Below are 15349 nucleotides of genomic sequence, written 5' to 3' on the forward strand. Positions count from 1 at the left end.
TAGCGTCTGCACATGCTAATTACTGGACCATGGTTAGCTACAAAACCTCAGAACCTCTCCGAACTATATTATCTTCTCCTTTAGTTCCATTAGGTATGCTTATTTGTAGCGCTATAATACTACATATTCAGTTATAGTTAAATATTTATTATATTTAGTAGGTTAATTTATGTGTTACTTACTAGATGGTGTCATGCAGCTGGCTATCACTGTCTCAGAAACTCATTTTGCTTTTTTTTGGTCAATCAAGTGTTCCTTCACCATATTATCACTTTTACTGTAATCAAGATCTTTTAAATTTTAGCCCAAACTGAATTTTTTCATCCAAAGGGCACATTTTCCATAACAAAATATCACTGTGTGCAATGTAAACTGCAGTTTATCATTCAACCCATTAGCCAAAGGCACCGTGATAACACAGAAGAGTTAGCAATACCTATCAACAATGACATGACTATGGATTGCAGTCATGACTGACATGGCAGTTAATTTCAACGCTCCTGTGGATGCTGTAGCTGTTGTAGGACTGGAGAACAGAAATAGAAATTTAATGCTGTTTACTAAACAGTATCTTTCGTGCAAGCAGCGAATAAGATGGAGAACACAATGGAAGAGGAGAAAACGGTAGTGCTCCAGATGGCTCGAAAGCTCCACAGAGAAATCGCCGGATTTCTTTTCTAAGTTTTAATTAGCCAGAAAAAAAAAATTATGGGAAAGTCCTCTTAAAACTGAAGCGTTTTCTTAAGGATGGTTGACTGAATGTTATTTACTGTCCATGGTTGTACCTACTTAAAGGTGAAGCCTATTGCTGAAGGACACAGCACTGTAAAACAAAAAATACCTGCATCAGTGGAAATCAGTTTGAAAGGTGAAGGTGGTAGGATTTTTACAGCCCATTGAAACTGATGACAGACAACAGCTGATAAGACTGTCTGATGCACACACCAGATAACCCTTCTAGTTTCTTAAGCAGTATTTTACATATGGTCAGAAAACAGACTAAACCAGCACCCAGATTGTGATTGTAATGACACTTTTGTGACGTTTGCTAAAACTGTTCATTTCAGACTCTGAAATACTGTTTAAAGTGATACTATAATACTAGAAACTCTTGTTTAATACTAGATTTGCCATAAACAAGCTATAATACTGACAGAAACATGACATTTTGGAAACAGGTAGTTTAGTTTCTTCCTCGTTTTTGTCAAAAGAGATGATATAAAAAAGCAAAGAACTTATGCTCCAATTGCCGATAACATATCAGTATAATGAAAGAACTCCATAAATAGCTGCCTTCTGTTCATGTTTGCAAATGTATGAAACACTATAGAAGTGTTGTACATTAAAATAAAGCGCACCTTGCTTTGTTTTGAAAATACACGCAGGCACGCACCAACGCTTACACGCACACACACTAATTGAAACAAGTTTATTTAGTCCTCTGCAAAGCGTTTAAGGCTCCACTCGTAACTGCTGCGGTCGTGGCTTTGTTCTCTTCTCAAACACAATTAGAAGATAATATATAAATATATACATATTGCAAATGACATGCATATAACGGCTTCATTTGAAGCCTGCGCAGGTCATTAGTAACCCAACAGGGCGCTGCAGAGCCGCCGGTCCGTCTCTGCCTGCCGACCAGTGGAGATTTATTTGATATTAACTCCCTAATGGCTAAACTCCTTTTCTGGTAAAATATGCGCCGAAGTCCATCGCTAACACCGCCATTCAGCTGAATGCTTATTTATTCACCAAACGAGGATCTAATGTTCAATGCTCCTTGGACACCAAGGTAGTTCCGGGGGAGGCAGACTTCTCCCTACAGCTATATACATCATTTATTTTACACATAGCCCGGTAGCGCACACTGGGCAGCGAGGGGGGAAGAGAAACGACTTTTATGAAAATCCGAGCAGCGCGACGGCGAGCTCTCCGCGCCGGGACATTAAGAGTTGCGAAGAGAGAGCTGTGAGCAGGAGCCATCGGAGAGGCCATTGAGGGAGATCGTCTCAGCGGCTCCGGAGACAGCGCGGAGATCGGCGGCACAACGACACCCACGAACGCAGCGGGGGCAGCGTTTGACGGCTCATAGGCGGGGAAAGAGGGCTGCGGTGCGCAGGCTGGCTGAATCTTCTGAACTTGGAGGCTGTTTAGCCCAAGCGATTTTGCTTTCAGCGTGTGCTGAATATTTTCGATGGATGTTCCTTTGCAAACACTGGCAATAATGACATATTAATGCTACATCGTGACCCTTCATATAATCCTAAATCGGTGTCATCCCCGTAAATTGCCGCATTAGGTAAATAGCGGTTTGTCTTTACACCGTAGATGTTAGGTTGCTACACACTTGGCACCTCATAGGACTTTCCTTTCCGATACTATTGTGGCACGCAGAGTTTCAACATTTTATATAAAAGTAGGAAGAAGGCTTGGAAAATCACTGCAGTTTGTGTCTTTCTAAACTAACGCAAATATCATTGTACCACAGGCAAATGTCAGTAGGCCTACATGACATTCTGGTTTAGGGAATTTGGGAGTTTGGATCATTGCATCAGTCATCCATCATATGTGAATGAGTGTCATTTGCACCTTATCTAATGTAAGCTTTCCAAAAAACATTATCTTGGAAAAACATGACTAAACATTTCTCTCCAATCTTAGTCCTCTCTCTTGGATACTGACTCTCAAAGACAGGATCATTTCTCCGAATCTGGGCCCATACAGTGGGATGGGATGTCTCAAAACTTTTCCAAGTAATGTAATATTTTATCACTATGGAACTGAATATATCGCAATAAACTGATGCTATATGTTCACGCCGCAGTAGATGCATATGGGCAGAATCACGCTTGTTGTAGCTAAGAGGAATTGCAGGAACTTTAGTAATATAGGTTAGGTATGAAATAACAGAAGGGAAGGTGTTGTATATTATATGTAAGTAGAGAGAATTGGATGCAGTAGATAAGGGCTACTGGTGCCCCTTAGGGGCGACTGGGGGTGGGGTAGGCAGGGGGTTGGGGGGTAATGGGAAGAGACAGACTGGAACTCAGCCAACTGCACGATTCACTAAGCTCTCACCAGGGAAGTGAAAGACAGAGGGCATGTGTGTGTGTGTGTGTGTGTGTGTGTGTGTGTGTGTGTGCGTGCGTGTTTGTGTGCGTGCGTGTTTGTGTGCGCGTTTGAGTGGGTGTTTACGAATGACATTCCAGAGACTGGGAGATTTGTAAGCTTCTATGAAAAATTTTCGGATAATACATAAATAAAGTTATTCATAGCCACGCACAAATAAATCTGTCATTTCACATGTTATCATATTCATGTGTGTGTGTGTGTGTGTGTGTGTGTGTGTGTGTGTGTGTGTGTGTGTGTGTGTGTGTGTGTGTGTGTGTGTGCATTGTTTGTGCCACATTTGTGTCTGACATGCGTAATGGTGACAGGTACAGAGATGAATGAGGTTTGTTTGGTTTAAACATATATACCAGAGGCAATAGGAAGACTTCTCCAGAACTGAAGCACCATTCTACGATATGTCCACCACATAATACACACCCTATATTCACTGCTTTTTATTGCATCATTCAATGTCAATCAACTGAGAATGGTATGGGTACTTATGCATCTAAATGCTACTTGGGATAAATGCTAAAATATTGTGTTACTCAATGCATAACCTTCCGCGTTAAAAAATCACTAAGTAAGCATATGCCCTCAAAATGTTATCTCAAAATGTATAACTGATTCATAAACTCTTCAGTTGCAGTAGGACCCGCGCTTTATATTGAGACGTTAAACTAGTCATTAATGTACTGCCGAACCCCTCTTTTTTGTACTTATTGTGGAATAAAGCGATCACACGTTAATCGTTATCGATAAATCATTAGATGGCTCTGAAGGCCTCGCGCTGATGCCAAGCACCCATTTCCCAATTGGGCCACTTTAATTGATTTAAATGCCTCGTCCTCGCGGCGACGCCGCTATGATCACTTACTGTGTGGTCTCTGGCATTCTTATTGTTTCTGTGAAAGCGTTTTTCTTCATGTCCTCTTCCAGAATGAGACTTAGAGTCTTTTGCCCAGAGCTTCAAAAATAATTATTAGCATCTTCGAACAAACACACGAGCCCTCCCCCCATCATATTCACTTCGCCTTGCGGCCCAGAACAGACCCCCTCCTCGCGCGTTCATCTCCCGGTCTCCTTTTTTGCCACGTTCAGTCTTTAATTTATGCAAAATTAATTGATATATCTTTTATAATTGATGTGCTGTAAAATTAACGAGTAATTTATGTAATTAGTCAATTAAGGATAATTCCAGCATATGCTCAATATGCCCAGAAGGTGTACTTACAAGTAGTTATTTGTCCAGGAGTTGAACGCTGCGAAAACCGTCTAATTAATTTCTTATGCATATCAGCATGGTGTCTACTTAACACCGCGCTTTGTGGGAGCAGGTTTAATATTGATCTAAACAACACGTTGACAAATCCTACCCGTGCGCCTGTTTGAACCTCCGTGGGCCTCACGTTGCCAAGTCATGGCACTTAATGTTTTTTGTTTTTTTTTCCACGCTGTCTTAATGCGCTTTAAAACACTTTTGTCGAGGGACCACAAGAAAGGCAACGTCCGTCAAGTCTGTCGGTATAAAATATATGTATACTGCTTCACCGGTGACCCTTTAAACTGCCGAAGGACTATCACTTCAGGAACATAATGAGAGAGATCTGTTGGCTAATTAATTGACACCGTTTTGAATATTCATCACTAATATAACTGGTGCGATTTTAATTATATGGTTGGACTTCTCTCTCAGGAAGGTAAATCACGGAAGGCTTAATTAATGTAATGTATTCCCGACCCGTCGGGAACCGGAGGAAGACGTGCGCCGTGTGGTACCGTGCCGTGACACCTGGCCGCATTACAGCGGCGGCTCTTTTGTTATTTTGTTTACCGGTACCAGGACTCAGAGGACGGAGGAGTGTTTATATCCTGGTAGAAATCGACAATATACAAACAGCTTGGCAGGTTGACCCTGTCTCCTCTCCTCCAATTAAAGGAGACCTCAGAGATCAGTGCACTTGAGGATGCGCAGGCGCGTGCGTTCGGGAGTTTTTGCAGACAGCTTCTTTTCTCAAATATCATCCCGCAAAATTATGAGAGAAAAACATGAGTCAATTGTCACACATTCCTGGACCGGATAGAGGTTTAACTAATCTAAGATGTCCTATATAGTGAGCGGCGCATTGAGAGATGTAGTGCCAGAACGTGTATGGTCGGTCCTATTTGATAACAAATTAATGAATGCTATATATTAATTCATTTAAATGTAAATCTTCATTCATCAATTTCTTTCCTTTCGGTTGCAAAGCTTTATTTTATATAGCCTAATTAAGGACGACATAGCGAATGTATAGAAATTGTTTGCGGAAATTGTTAAGAAATGTGTCATATAACGCCGCTAAAGACGATGAGGAAAATATATTCCCTTAAATAAGATATTAAATTATATACTCTGAATGATTTTGTCTTCATAGTTTACATTGGTTTTTAAGAGGTGATTAAACAGAATGGGATTAAATAAATCACCTTAATTATATAAGACAATCCACACTGAAACTGCTCATTGGTTTTCATATAAAACGGGCAATTGTTCGTTTCCGTGGCTTTATTCAGTTTAATTCATTGCAATTCAATTTAATTTCTTAAATAAGGTACTTTAAGAGCAAAGCATCGTCTAAAAACTCTATATCAGTAGTTTATCGTCCTAAAACTACTTAGCAAAGTCATTCATAATATTATATATCACAGTGTACATTATTATTGTCATCACCCTCATTATTTGCTTGCACTGTTAATTCGTGCTCTCTTTGATAACGCCTTCCGATTGGTACAGATGAAGTATGCAAAGTGCATATAAAATCGGGTCCTCCCCCTATTTTCCCTCTGATTCGCTCTAAAGTCTGTATTATTGCAATAAAACGGGGCTCGCAGGGGGTCGGAACCTCTGCTATTATTACAAAAGGGTCGTGGAGCTACTGCGCAAAGTAGGACGCGCGTCTGCTAGGTCGAACGGAGAACTGTTAACGGTTAACGCAGGTGCTGTGCGCGTTAGAAGTGGTAGCACACGGTAACTTTTAAAAGTCTTTAATTAGCGCTTGTGCGCGTCTGCTTTGTATTGTTTTTAACACCTGGCTTCAGAATTAGCTTAACAATCGAGGTTTAATTCTGTTGGTTGATTTGATTGTTAAGATATGATATTCGATTTGGAAGCTAGATCTAGCTATAGGCCAGACCCATCTGCTCTGGACCTGTAAATGATGGATGTTTTTTCTTCAACTAGAAGATTTTTATACCTCTGACTGACACTGTTCACCTCACATTTTAAGAAAACAGGAAAAAAGATCACTCAGCCATGCCCCGGCCAGGCAAGAACTCTTATAGTGACCAGAAGCCCCCTTACTCTTATATCTCCCTGACAGCCATGGCCATTCAGAACTCGTCCGAGAAGATGCTTCCCCTCAGTGACATCTACAAATTCATCATGGACCGCTTCCCGTACTACCGGGAGAACACGCAGCGCTGGCAGAATTCCCTCCGCCACAACCTCTCCTTCAACGACTGCTTCATCAAGATCCCACGCCGGCCCGATCAGCCAGGCAAGGGCAGCTTCTGGGCCCTGCACCCGGACTGCGGAGACATGTTTGAGAACGGCAGTTTCCTGCGCCGACGCAAGCGCTTCAAGGTGCTGCGCGCGGAGCAGGTGGCCTGCAAGGGCGCTCCCATCCTGCACTCCTACCACCCGCACGTCCAGCACCACCCGCACCACCCGCACCATGTCCATCATCATCCTGCCAAGCTGGCCGTGGGCCACCCGGACTACCTGAGCACCGTGGGGCGTCTCTCCCACTTCCAGAGCTACGCCCTGGGTGGGGGGCAGGGTGGAGGCTTTAAACACCCTTTTGCCATTGAGAGCCTGATTGGCCGTGATTACAAGGGTGTGATGTCGGGTGGGCTGCCCATCGCCTCCGTAATGCATCACCTGGGCTACCCGGTGCCTGCCCAGCTTGGCGGCATGGTCAACTCCATGTGGCCACATGTGGGCATGCTGTCAGAATCTGTGCCCGTCTCATCCGAGTACCCGCCTTTCGGAGTGGCGGTGAAGGGGCTCTACAACCATGCAGTCGGCCCTAACATGCCCGCCATGCCCGTGCCCATCAAGCCGACCCCGACACTGGGCACCGTGTCCTCGCTGACGAGCTTACCGCCTGGAGCGGCGCAGCTCTGTGCCCGCACACCGTCACTGATGGACAGAGAGGTAGCAGATTTGACAGAGGACAAGACTGAAGCCATGCATTCCGTTCTACTGCAGACTTAAAGTGAAGAAAACCCTGAATTGTGGGTATGTAGTGCTGCATGCTTTGGACTCTATTACTCTCAGTAGCTGCCACTTGAGAACTCTGACAAAGATCCTGTGGAACATATATGTTACTTTTTTAAAAGAGGCATCACAGGGAATTGCAAGCAGCACTAACTGCATTGTATTTTTCTCCTGTGGTGTATGGAACGCATACTTTTACTTATATACATACTGCACTACTAAATCTAAGCAGGTATCACATGTGGTCACAAACATGCCAGAGTAAGAACTTTGTAAATCAATATTTACTGGGAATTTATCTTTTTTATTTTTTTAATGCCTGATGTACCACTTAAACTCTACAGCTGCAATGCTTAGCTGTAGTTCCAGTAAGACTCTGTTATCTGTAGCTATAAAAGATTTTTGTTTGCTTAAAGTCTGAGTGATTGAACATTAAAGGTCAGATAGGTGTAACAAATACTGAGAAAAGATTTGTACATATTATGGCATGCATTGCATGCATGATTGCCTCTGTAAAGACATTATTTTGGAACGCACTCTGTTAGAAAGAAATTCTGTCATTAAATGAACCCAAAGTCAGATATGAATCATTTCTGTAAATAAAGCAAATGTAAATGATAATATGTTATATGTACAGAAATGTTAACTGTTATACCCTGCTCCAAAAATGTGGGACCTGTTTTAATGGGGTATTTGCTAAGCTTCAATTTAGTTTTCCTCCCACAAACAGGCATAAGTCCATACACATCTTATGAATAGCTAATTTATGAAATAGCATAATAATTGCGGAATGGTATATTTGTAGCTATCTAATTATTTATTGTGCTGAAACTGATATAGAGAAGTGAACTGTGAAGGTTCTCTTAAAATAAAATGGGACATTTTCTAAAATAAATATAATTTGATGTACATTTGAAATCTTTGATTGGTTATTTTAAATAACAATGCATTTATGAATGCAATTCTTCCTTTCTTTGTATTCTATGTGTATGAAGCCATGGTGCACCAGAAATGTTTGTCCCAGCAGAACGAACATAGATGCCTCAGTACCGAGTGTACTTTTATGTATGTAAGTCTGTAAAGCTGATGAATGAATGACATCAGTGTTGTAGAAAAAAAAGTCAAATATACAATCAGAAATACTTGTAAATACTCTAAAATGCACTGGAAAGTTTTGGATATGTTTCTTCCTAATTTAAAAGTGCAGAGGTATTACAGGGTGAAGGAATCAATTTGACATGTCAAAACTGTTTGAGAGAAAAAAATCAGATTCAAACAGTTTAGGTTAACAGTTTAGCATTAGCCTTTTAGAACAGCCTGGAAGAGCACATGGAATAGCCTTCCTAATATCTGTCTTTATGAACAACAAAATGCTTGTTGCTTCTAGGCATCAAACCTTTCAGTCTAATATTTTTAATGTTTGTTTTGTTTTTCACATCAGAAAAATGCTTAAATGTCCATCATGTCTTCACTCTTATGAGTCTTATGACTCAGTTATAACTGAGATACATTAGATTTATCAAAACTATATAATTCATGGTTATAATATATGAATGAACATTACATTTATTTTACTCTTATTCTGTTTCTGTTGATGCCATCACTGAGAACATAATGAAAACATTGATAGAGAAGCAACCAAGTGTAATTCAGACTGTAGTCACATTATTTTTCTACACAAACATTTCTGGAAAAACTCTGTTGGTCAATACAGAATATGGTAAAGCATACCACTTTGTATTAATTAATCATACCAATTTTTCATAATTAACCTTGGCCTACTAACATGGAAACACAGAAGTAATTCAAAAGTGAATATGGATTATAGATTATAACATACAATTATGTGGTAATACATTGATTAAAAATGTATATGTAAGATACTTATATTAGGTTAATACAATCAAGTATTTATAACCTTTAACTTATAGCTACTCATGGCAGCAAAGCTAATATTAGCTACACCTGTTGTGGGCTATTGGATACCTATCAGATTAGCACATTTCCCATGCCAGTCACAGAAACGGCCATTTCAGCAACAACAATGTCATTTCAATTTACATGAGTTGAGTTTCTTTATTTTTCACTCAGCAATGATCATTCGCAGGCACTGGCATCAAATAAACTGGAAATAAAGTAGACTGGATCCTTCCAGAATAGGTTTAACCTTTTAATGTGTATGTGTGAACATGCTTCATGTGTAAGTGTGCTTGTGTACATAAATGTGTATGTGTGAACATGCTTCATGTGTAAGTGTGCTTGTGTACATAAATGTGTATGTACACATCTCAGAAAATAAGGATTTTATTTATAAAGAATAAACACTGTAGATTTTCTTTGATTTTCTTTGTATTACTGAATTTAAGATTATGGTTTAATATTTAAGTTCAGGCAAATCAATACTTATTTAATAATACATAGTAATAATACAGTAATACATAGTTTACTGATGTGAGGCCCCTGAGTTTTATGAGTTATGTATGTGTTGTTTGTGTGTTAAAGTGTGTGCATGTGAACGGTTTATGTCTGTTAGGGAGCAGTTGCATGTGTGCATATCCGTGTGTGCTAGCTATTGGAGGGCTTCCAGTGAGGACCCAGTACACCAAGATAGAGCACATCCATGACTTCAAAAAGCTGCCGTTTGATAAAGTTGTTTTGTCCTGCTCATCTTGACATAATTTCACCTTTGAAGTCCAGAAGCTGGTCCTCTTCAGAGCACAAAAGCAGCCCAGCATTGAGGCCATTGAAAGTGTGACTGTTTAGCATGGCAAAGACACACTCATACACCTACATGCATACACTCTCTCTCTCTCTCCCCCCCACACACACACACACACGAGAGTGGATTGAACCTGCCCCCTGAACAAATAATTTAGATGCACAAGTGGCCGAGTGAGGTGAAAACTACACCCACAGTCTTAGTTGATATTAATGAAGATGAACCTACCAGGTCTCTCTCTCTCTCTCTCTCTCTCTCTCTCTCTCTCTCTCTCTCTCTCTCTCTCTTTTTGCGTTGTCGCTTGGCTCTCTTCTTCTCTCCTTTGGCTTTCTTTTTCAAAGCTTCTTGGATTCTCTTTGATTGCCATGCTGGGTTTTAATATCCCACTTTACACTTACCTCTGTCCTTTCTGAAGTCAAAAAAGGTACTTGTTGCATGCGAATCAGGCTTTTATATACTTAACTTACACAGCTAAATACATTTGATATCTATATATATTACGTTGTCAGTAGGTACACATATTCTTACAGGCTTTCAGTCCCTTTTTGCTCAATTTTGTGTAATCAGAAGATAATCTGTTTTACACTCTGTGTAATCTGTGCAATCAGAAGATAGTTTTGTGCACCGTCTTGCCATGATTCCATGACATCTTACATGACTGACATAAACATTATTTATAAAAGTACATTTAGAGTATGAATTTATATAAAAAGCATCCAGCTAGCACTAGCCCTTTGATGCAAACCAAGCAACCCATTAAAGGTGCGTGAAAAAACTGACACAACATACACACAACACAGGACTCTGTATAGTCAGCAGTAGTACCAGCATTTAAGGATTAAAACTTACATTTGCAATGTTTGGAGTGTGTTACATTAATGGCAATTAAATTAATGGTAGATCTTTAGAGTAGGCATAGCTGCGAAAGTAAACATTCAACTGTAGTTTGGTAAAACTATATTCAGAGACTGGATGACTGGATATCATTCAAATCAGTATGAAATCTGCTTCCCTGTTAAAAGCAAATATGTGATTATATCTTATTGCTGTTGACTGTGATTTGACAATGGGGATGATTGGCACAGGAAAGATTTTTTTCACCCGGGATCTTTTCAGTGTTAATTATCTGGAAGATCATGATGAATGCAAATAGGCTCAAGGCTAAATTGGTGCCACGATGCCTGTTGAGGGTGTGAATCGGATATGAGATATTATTTTTAATTACCCCGCTTTCAACAGGGGTGGAGGTGGTACATTCTAATGACCAGGAAGACCCTGCCTTCATAATGAACAGCTTAGTTCATTAGCACCCTCATCTCTCTTGGCTCTTGCCACAGCAAAGCAACTTAGTGCAACATTATATTCCACCAACCATGCAATAAATTTAGCGCATATTGGTAATATCACAATGAAGGTATTACCTTAATCGCTTAAAACACATAATTGCAGGGACAGATTCACTGTTTAATTCGGCAAGGTTTGAAATTAGTTGGGAACTGCTGGTGAAAGCTTGGCCGTCAGCGAAAGCGGCTGTCGTCTGGGCCGTGGTCACATTATGTCAGGCCGCTGCTGCTGAGACCTCAGAGACTTTTGGAACAATGTGCTTCACCTCCATAACCACAGAGTTGTAGTTTCAAGCACTTACTTTTCTATGTAAAGTGTCAGATGAGAAGTGGTAGATTTGAAGGACACCCACAGAAGGCCTTAAGCACCCTTTACTGCGCCTTCAACAAAACATCTAGTAAGAAATCTCTCAGTTCAGTAGGGGTGGAGGTGACAGTCTCCGGGCTGTGCTGAGTGATGTGTGGGCTGGTGTTGGTCCCTTCAGCCACCAGCCGGTAACCCTCAGCAAAGCATGTGGGTCCTCTTTCCATTGAGCTCCAGCTCCAATAAAACTCCTGTCCATCAGGTAGGTCATCTGGACCATAGAGAAGATTACAATAACATTATCTTGCACAATCTCTACGAACTGCACTTTTGGTTAATGCAATAGTCTTCAGTCTATATCTTTAAGACCCTCTTCTTTCAAACTTTCTACTTTAGTAGAAAGTAGTCAGTATAGTAGAGCATCATAGGTTAGGCTTTTTTTTTTTTTATGATTAACTCTGATTATATCATAGTGGTATTTTCTCAGCACCTGAGAAGGTAAAAGTTTAAAGTTTGAACCATGTCAAAAGCACAGACTTTGGTTTAAAGGCTTTAAGTTTATCACAGTTGTATGTGAACGTGTGTCTGCATGAGCTTGTGTCATGCTCATTTTTCATGTACGCAAGTGAAGGGTGTTCGGAGGAGGTGCGCGGCTCATTTTGTGGTAATGGACTGTTTGACAGCGGTTAACAGAAAGGTCCTTTGCAGCTTCTTTTGCACATTCATCTCTTCATTAGAACAGGCGCTCGGGGTTTTATTAGACTAATTAAAACCATCTTTACTCCTGCTCTGTGCTGCCCTGGAAAACGTGTACCACCACCCTCGTGTGTGTGTGTGTGTGTGTGTGTGTGTGTGTGTGTGTGTGTGTGTGAGTGTGAGTGTGTGTGTGTGTGTGTGTGTGTGTGTGTGTGTGTGTGTGTGTGTGTGTGTGAGTGTGTGTGTGTGTGTGAGTGTGTGTGTGTGTGTGTGCATGAGAGAAAGCGAAAGAATGGGGTGGGCCAGAGTGAGCCTAGTGTTTATATGTTATCTATTAAACAAATTTGGATTACCTTTTTGAATAGTTTTCCTTTCAGATGAATAGTTTTCCTACTCACTGGTGCTGTGTAACAGTGCAGTGCTGGTCTCTCTGATACTGAACACAGAAATCGAATGATTGCCCTCTTGTGTTAATTTGTGTGGTGTTGATTTTTTTTTATCAAATGAAATTACCAGGTGCAACAAAATGTAAAAAGAAATATATGTAAAAAAGAGTTTCTAATTTATTTTGTATGCATGAATGCTCAAATGTTAGGTTATAGATTTAAAACAGCATATTTAAGACAATAACTTACAACTACAACATTTCTTGGAAAATTCTTTGGATATTAATTGTATTCACCTGACATATTTTTTCAGTATTTTTGCTGTATAATTTTACAGGGGAGTAAGAAAAGAACCTTTCCCTTAAACTATTATACTTCAACTACAGCTATAAACAGCAATTAAACAATTCACATGATGGCATTTAATCTGTCTTAAATATACACTTCTTTGCCTGAGTTTGGTGTTATCTTACATGCTTGACATGAATGAATGAAAAGTCTCCAGTTTATATAACAAAGAGACATACTTCACAAACCACCAATGGCATCTTTCAGCATTGTTTCCTTCATAGTGGTAGCAGCTGAGAAACTGGTTTGACAGTAATTCCCAGAACTATAGCTCTCCCGAAGCCTGAGGGCTTATCTAGTACTTTCACCCTGAGAGCTAACTCCCGCAGTCTGCCTTCCTTGGCCTCGGGCTCTGTGAAGAAGAAGTCCTCGTTGAACACAGGATTGCGGCAGTTCCTGATAGTGGCACTGTGCTGTCTCTGCAGCTTGCCTGGGGCCAGGCTCAAGGTCAGGCTGCAGTGCAGGGGTCGGAGGTCACCGGCTTCGCGCAGGCCCTCCACAGAGATCACCCGGATGCAGATGGTGGCGGGATCTCCCGTGTGGTTGGAGCGGGAGGCAGATATCCGAATGCAGCCCCTGCGTGGGAGAAGGAGCATGTGCTCCCTGTGGAGGCATTCCTGGCAGTGCAGCATGTCCAATGGGAACTGGAAGGGTGGGACTAAGGTAGAGGGGGTAGCTTGGCAGACAACACTGGCATGGCAATTAGTTCCTGTTATGCCTCTTTTTTCCATTTTAGTAACAGTAGACCATACCATGTTGCTTGGGTTTTTTGACTGCAGCGGAACACCCTTACTAAGAGATCGTTTCGATGCCAAGAGAGATAGTGAATTAGTATTTTCACGTTTGCTTCTGATTGGCCAGGAGGGAGGTGGTGAGCAGTGAGGGGAGGAGTCAGCAGAAGACAATGTGTCACTCTCGATGCTGCCCAACTTCAGCCTTGCTATGGAGGGTAGTTTTGGTGTCGCAGTAGTGACCATCCGCTCCAGCTCGTACCTGGTGAAGGTCGAGTGAAACAAAGACTCTTTGCGTCGTGTGTTGGGACTCTCAAACAGGCCAGGCTCAAAACATTTCAGTGAAAATGGAACAGGATTTTTTTTACCCCTTAGGGTCACCACAGTGCCTTTGTTCTCATCTGTCATCAAGACTGTGGTCATTTTGAGTTTTGATAGAGAGTCCTGACCGCAGATGGTCTCCTTTTGACTAATGCATTTGGGAATAATTCCCTCTGCTGCCACAAGGGAGCGTCTGCTCAGCCGGGGAGGCAGGAAGAAGTCAGGGATTTTCTCCGGCGTCAGGACGTTGCTGTGCAGCTTGTGGAGAAGGTTGGTCTTTGCAGAGATCTCCTCTGAGTTTTTGCTGATCAGCCGGCTGATGTCCTCTGGGAGACTCTCGGCACTCTCCCGGACTTTTCGAAGGATCCACATTGTGTCCGCTGGCAGCCCAACAGCACCAGACATGAAAACAAAATAATGAAATCCTTAGAAATGATAAAACATTCTGTGCCACTTCTCAAAAAAAAGTCCATCATCTTCAAAAACATTTTCATATAATTGTACATTATTTTACACAACAATATACCACTATATACTGTCCATACATTATGCAGTTAGAATTTTGTTAAGTGAGTTGTAGAAAATGTGGATAGCTTTAGTTCTTACCAGTTTGAAGGATCTTTAAGAACAAGTGGAGATGCTCTTAGCAGGAAAAGCAGTGTGCATCACTGGGTCACTGCACTGGTATTAATGTTCCAGCAGCCCTGTCGATCACACCATATTCGAATGATCATGACCATTCATAGAAAGATATTCCACCTCAAATCCTGCCCCACATATCCTCTGCCTACTTTGATCTAAAAGCTCTATGAACAGGTCTGAGATCAGTTTCTCCTTCTACATTCCTAACCTGGGCCACCATGAGAAAACAATACACCTGGTCTCAGATCAGCCAGGCATGGGGGAAGCATATCAAAAAGGGTTTAACCATCTAGCTCTTTTTTCCAAAGGCCAGTGATGACCTCATCCATGGACTTTCAAAGAGCAAAATGTCAAAGTCTGACCATATATCCCACCTGCTGCTGCTCTTATACAGGGATTCAATACTAATCTGAGCTAAGTTTTTCAGTTTTTGCTTGTAACAATACTTGGTAATTTGGTAGCAGACTTGTTTCAGGTCACATCAAAA

At 41.2% G+C, this 15349-nt stretch overlaps 2 protein-coding genes across 2 annotated transcripts; one reads left to right on the forward strand and one right to left on the reverse strand.

Moving 5' to 3' along the window:
- Positions 1-6406: 6406 nt before the first annotated feature.
- On the forward strand, positions 6407-7664 carry foxb2 (forkhead box B2). The gene has a single exon (XM_026995741.3). The coding sequence runs from the start codon at positions 6407-6409 to the stop codon at positions 7367-7369; it is 963 nt and encodes a 320-aa protein (XP_026851542.2). The 3' UTR covers positions 7370-7664.
- A 3870-nt stretch (positions 7665-11534) lies between these two features.
- Positions 11535-14592, reverse strand: LOC113586698 (C2 calcium-dependent domain-containing protein 4C). The gene is made up of 3 exons (XM_027025029.3): positions 13348-14592; positions 12788-12870; positions 11535-12009 (listed from the first exon to the last, which is right to left on the reverse strand). Exon 1 carries the CDS (start codon positions 14590-14592, stop codon positions 13387-13389), a length of 1206 nt encoding a protein of 401 aa, XP_026880830.2. The 3' UTR covers positions 11535-12009; positions 12788-12870; positions 13348-13386.
- Positions 14593-15349: the final 757 nt, after the last annotated feature.

This window comes from Electrophorus electricus, chromosome 20 (genome assembly GCF_041902795.1).
Source record: "Electrophorus electricus isolate QZ-2024a chromosome 20, ASM4190279v1, whole genome shotgun sequence".
In the NCBI taxonomy this organism is placed as follows: domain Eukaryota; kingdom Metazoa; phylum Chordata; class Actinopteri; order Gymnotiformes; family Gymnotidae; genus Electrophorus; species Electrophorus electricus.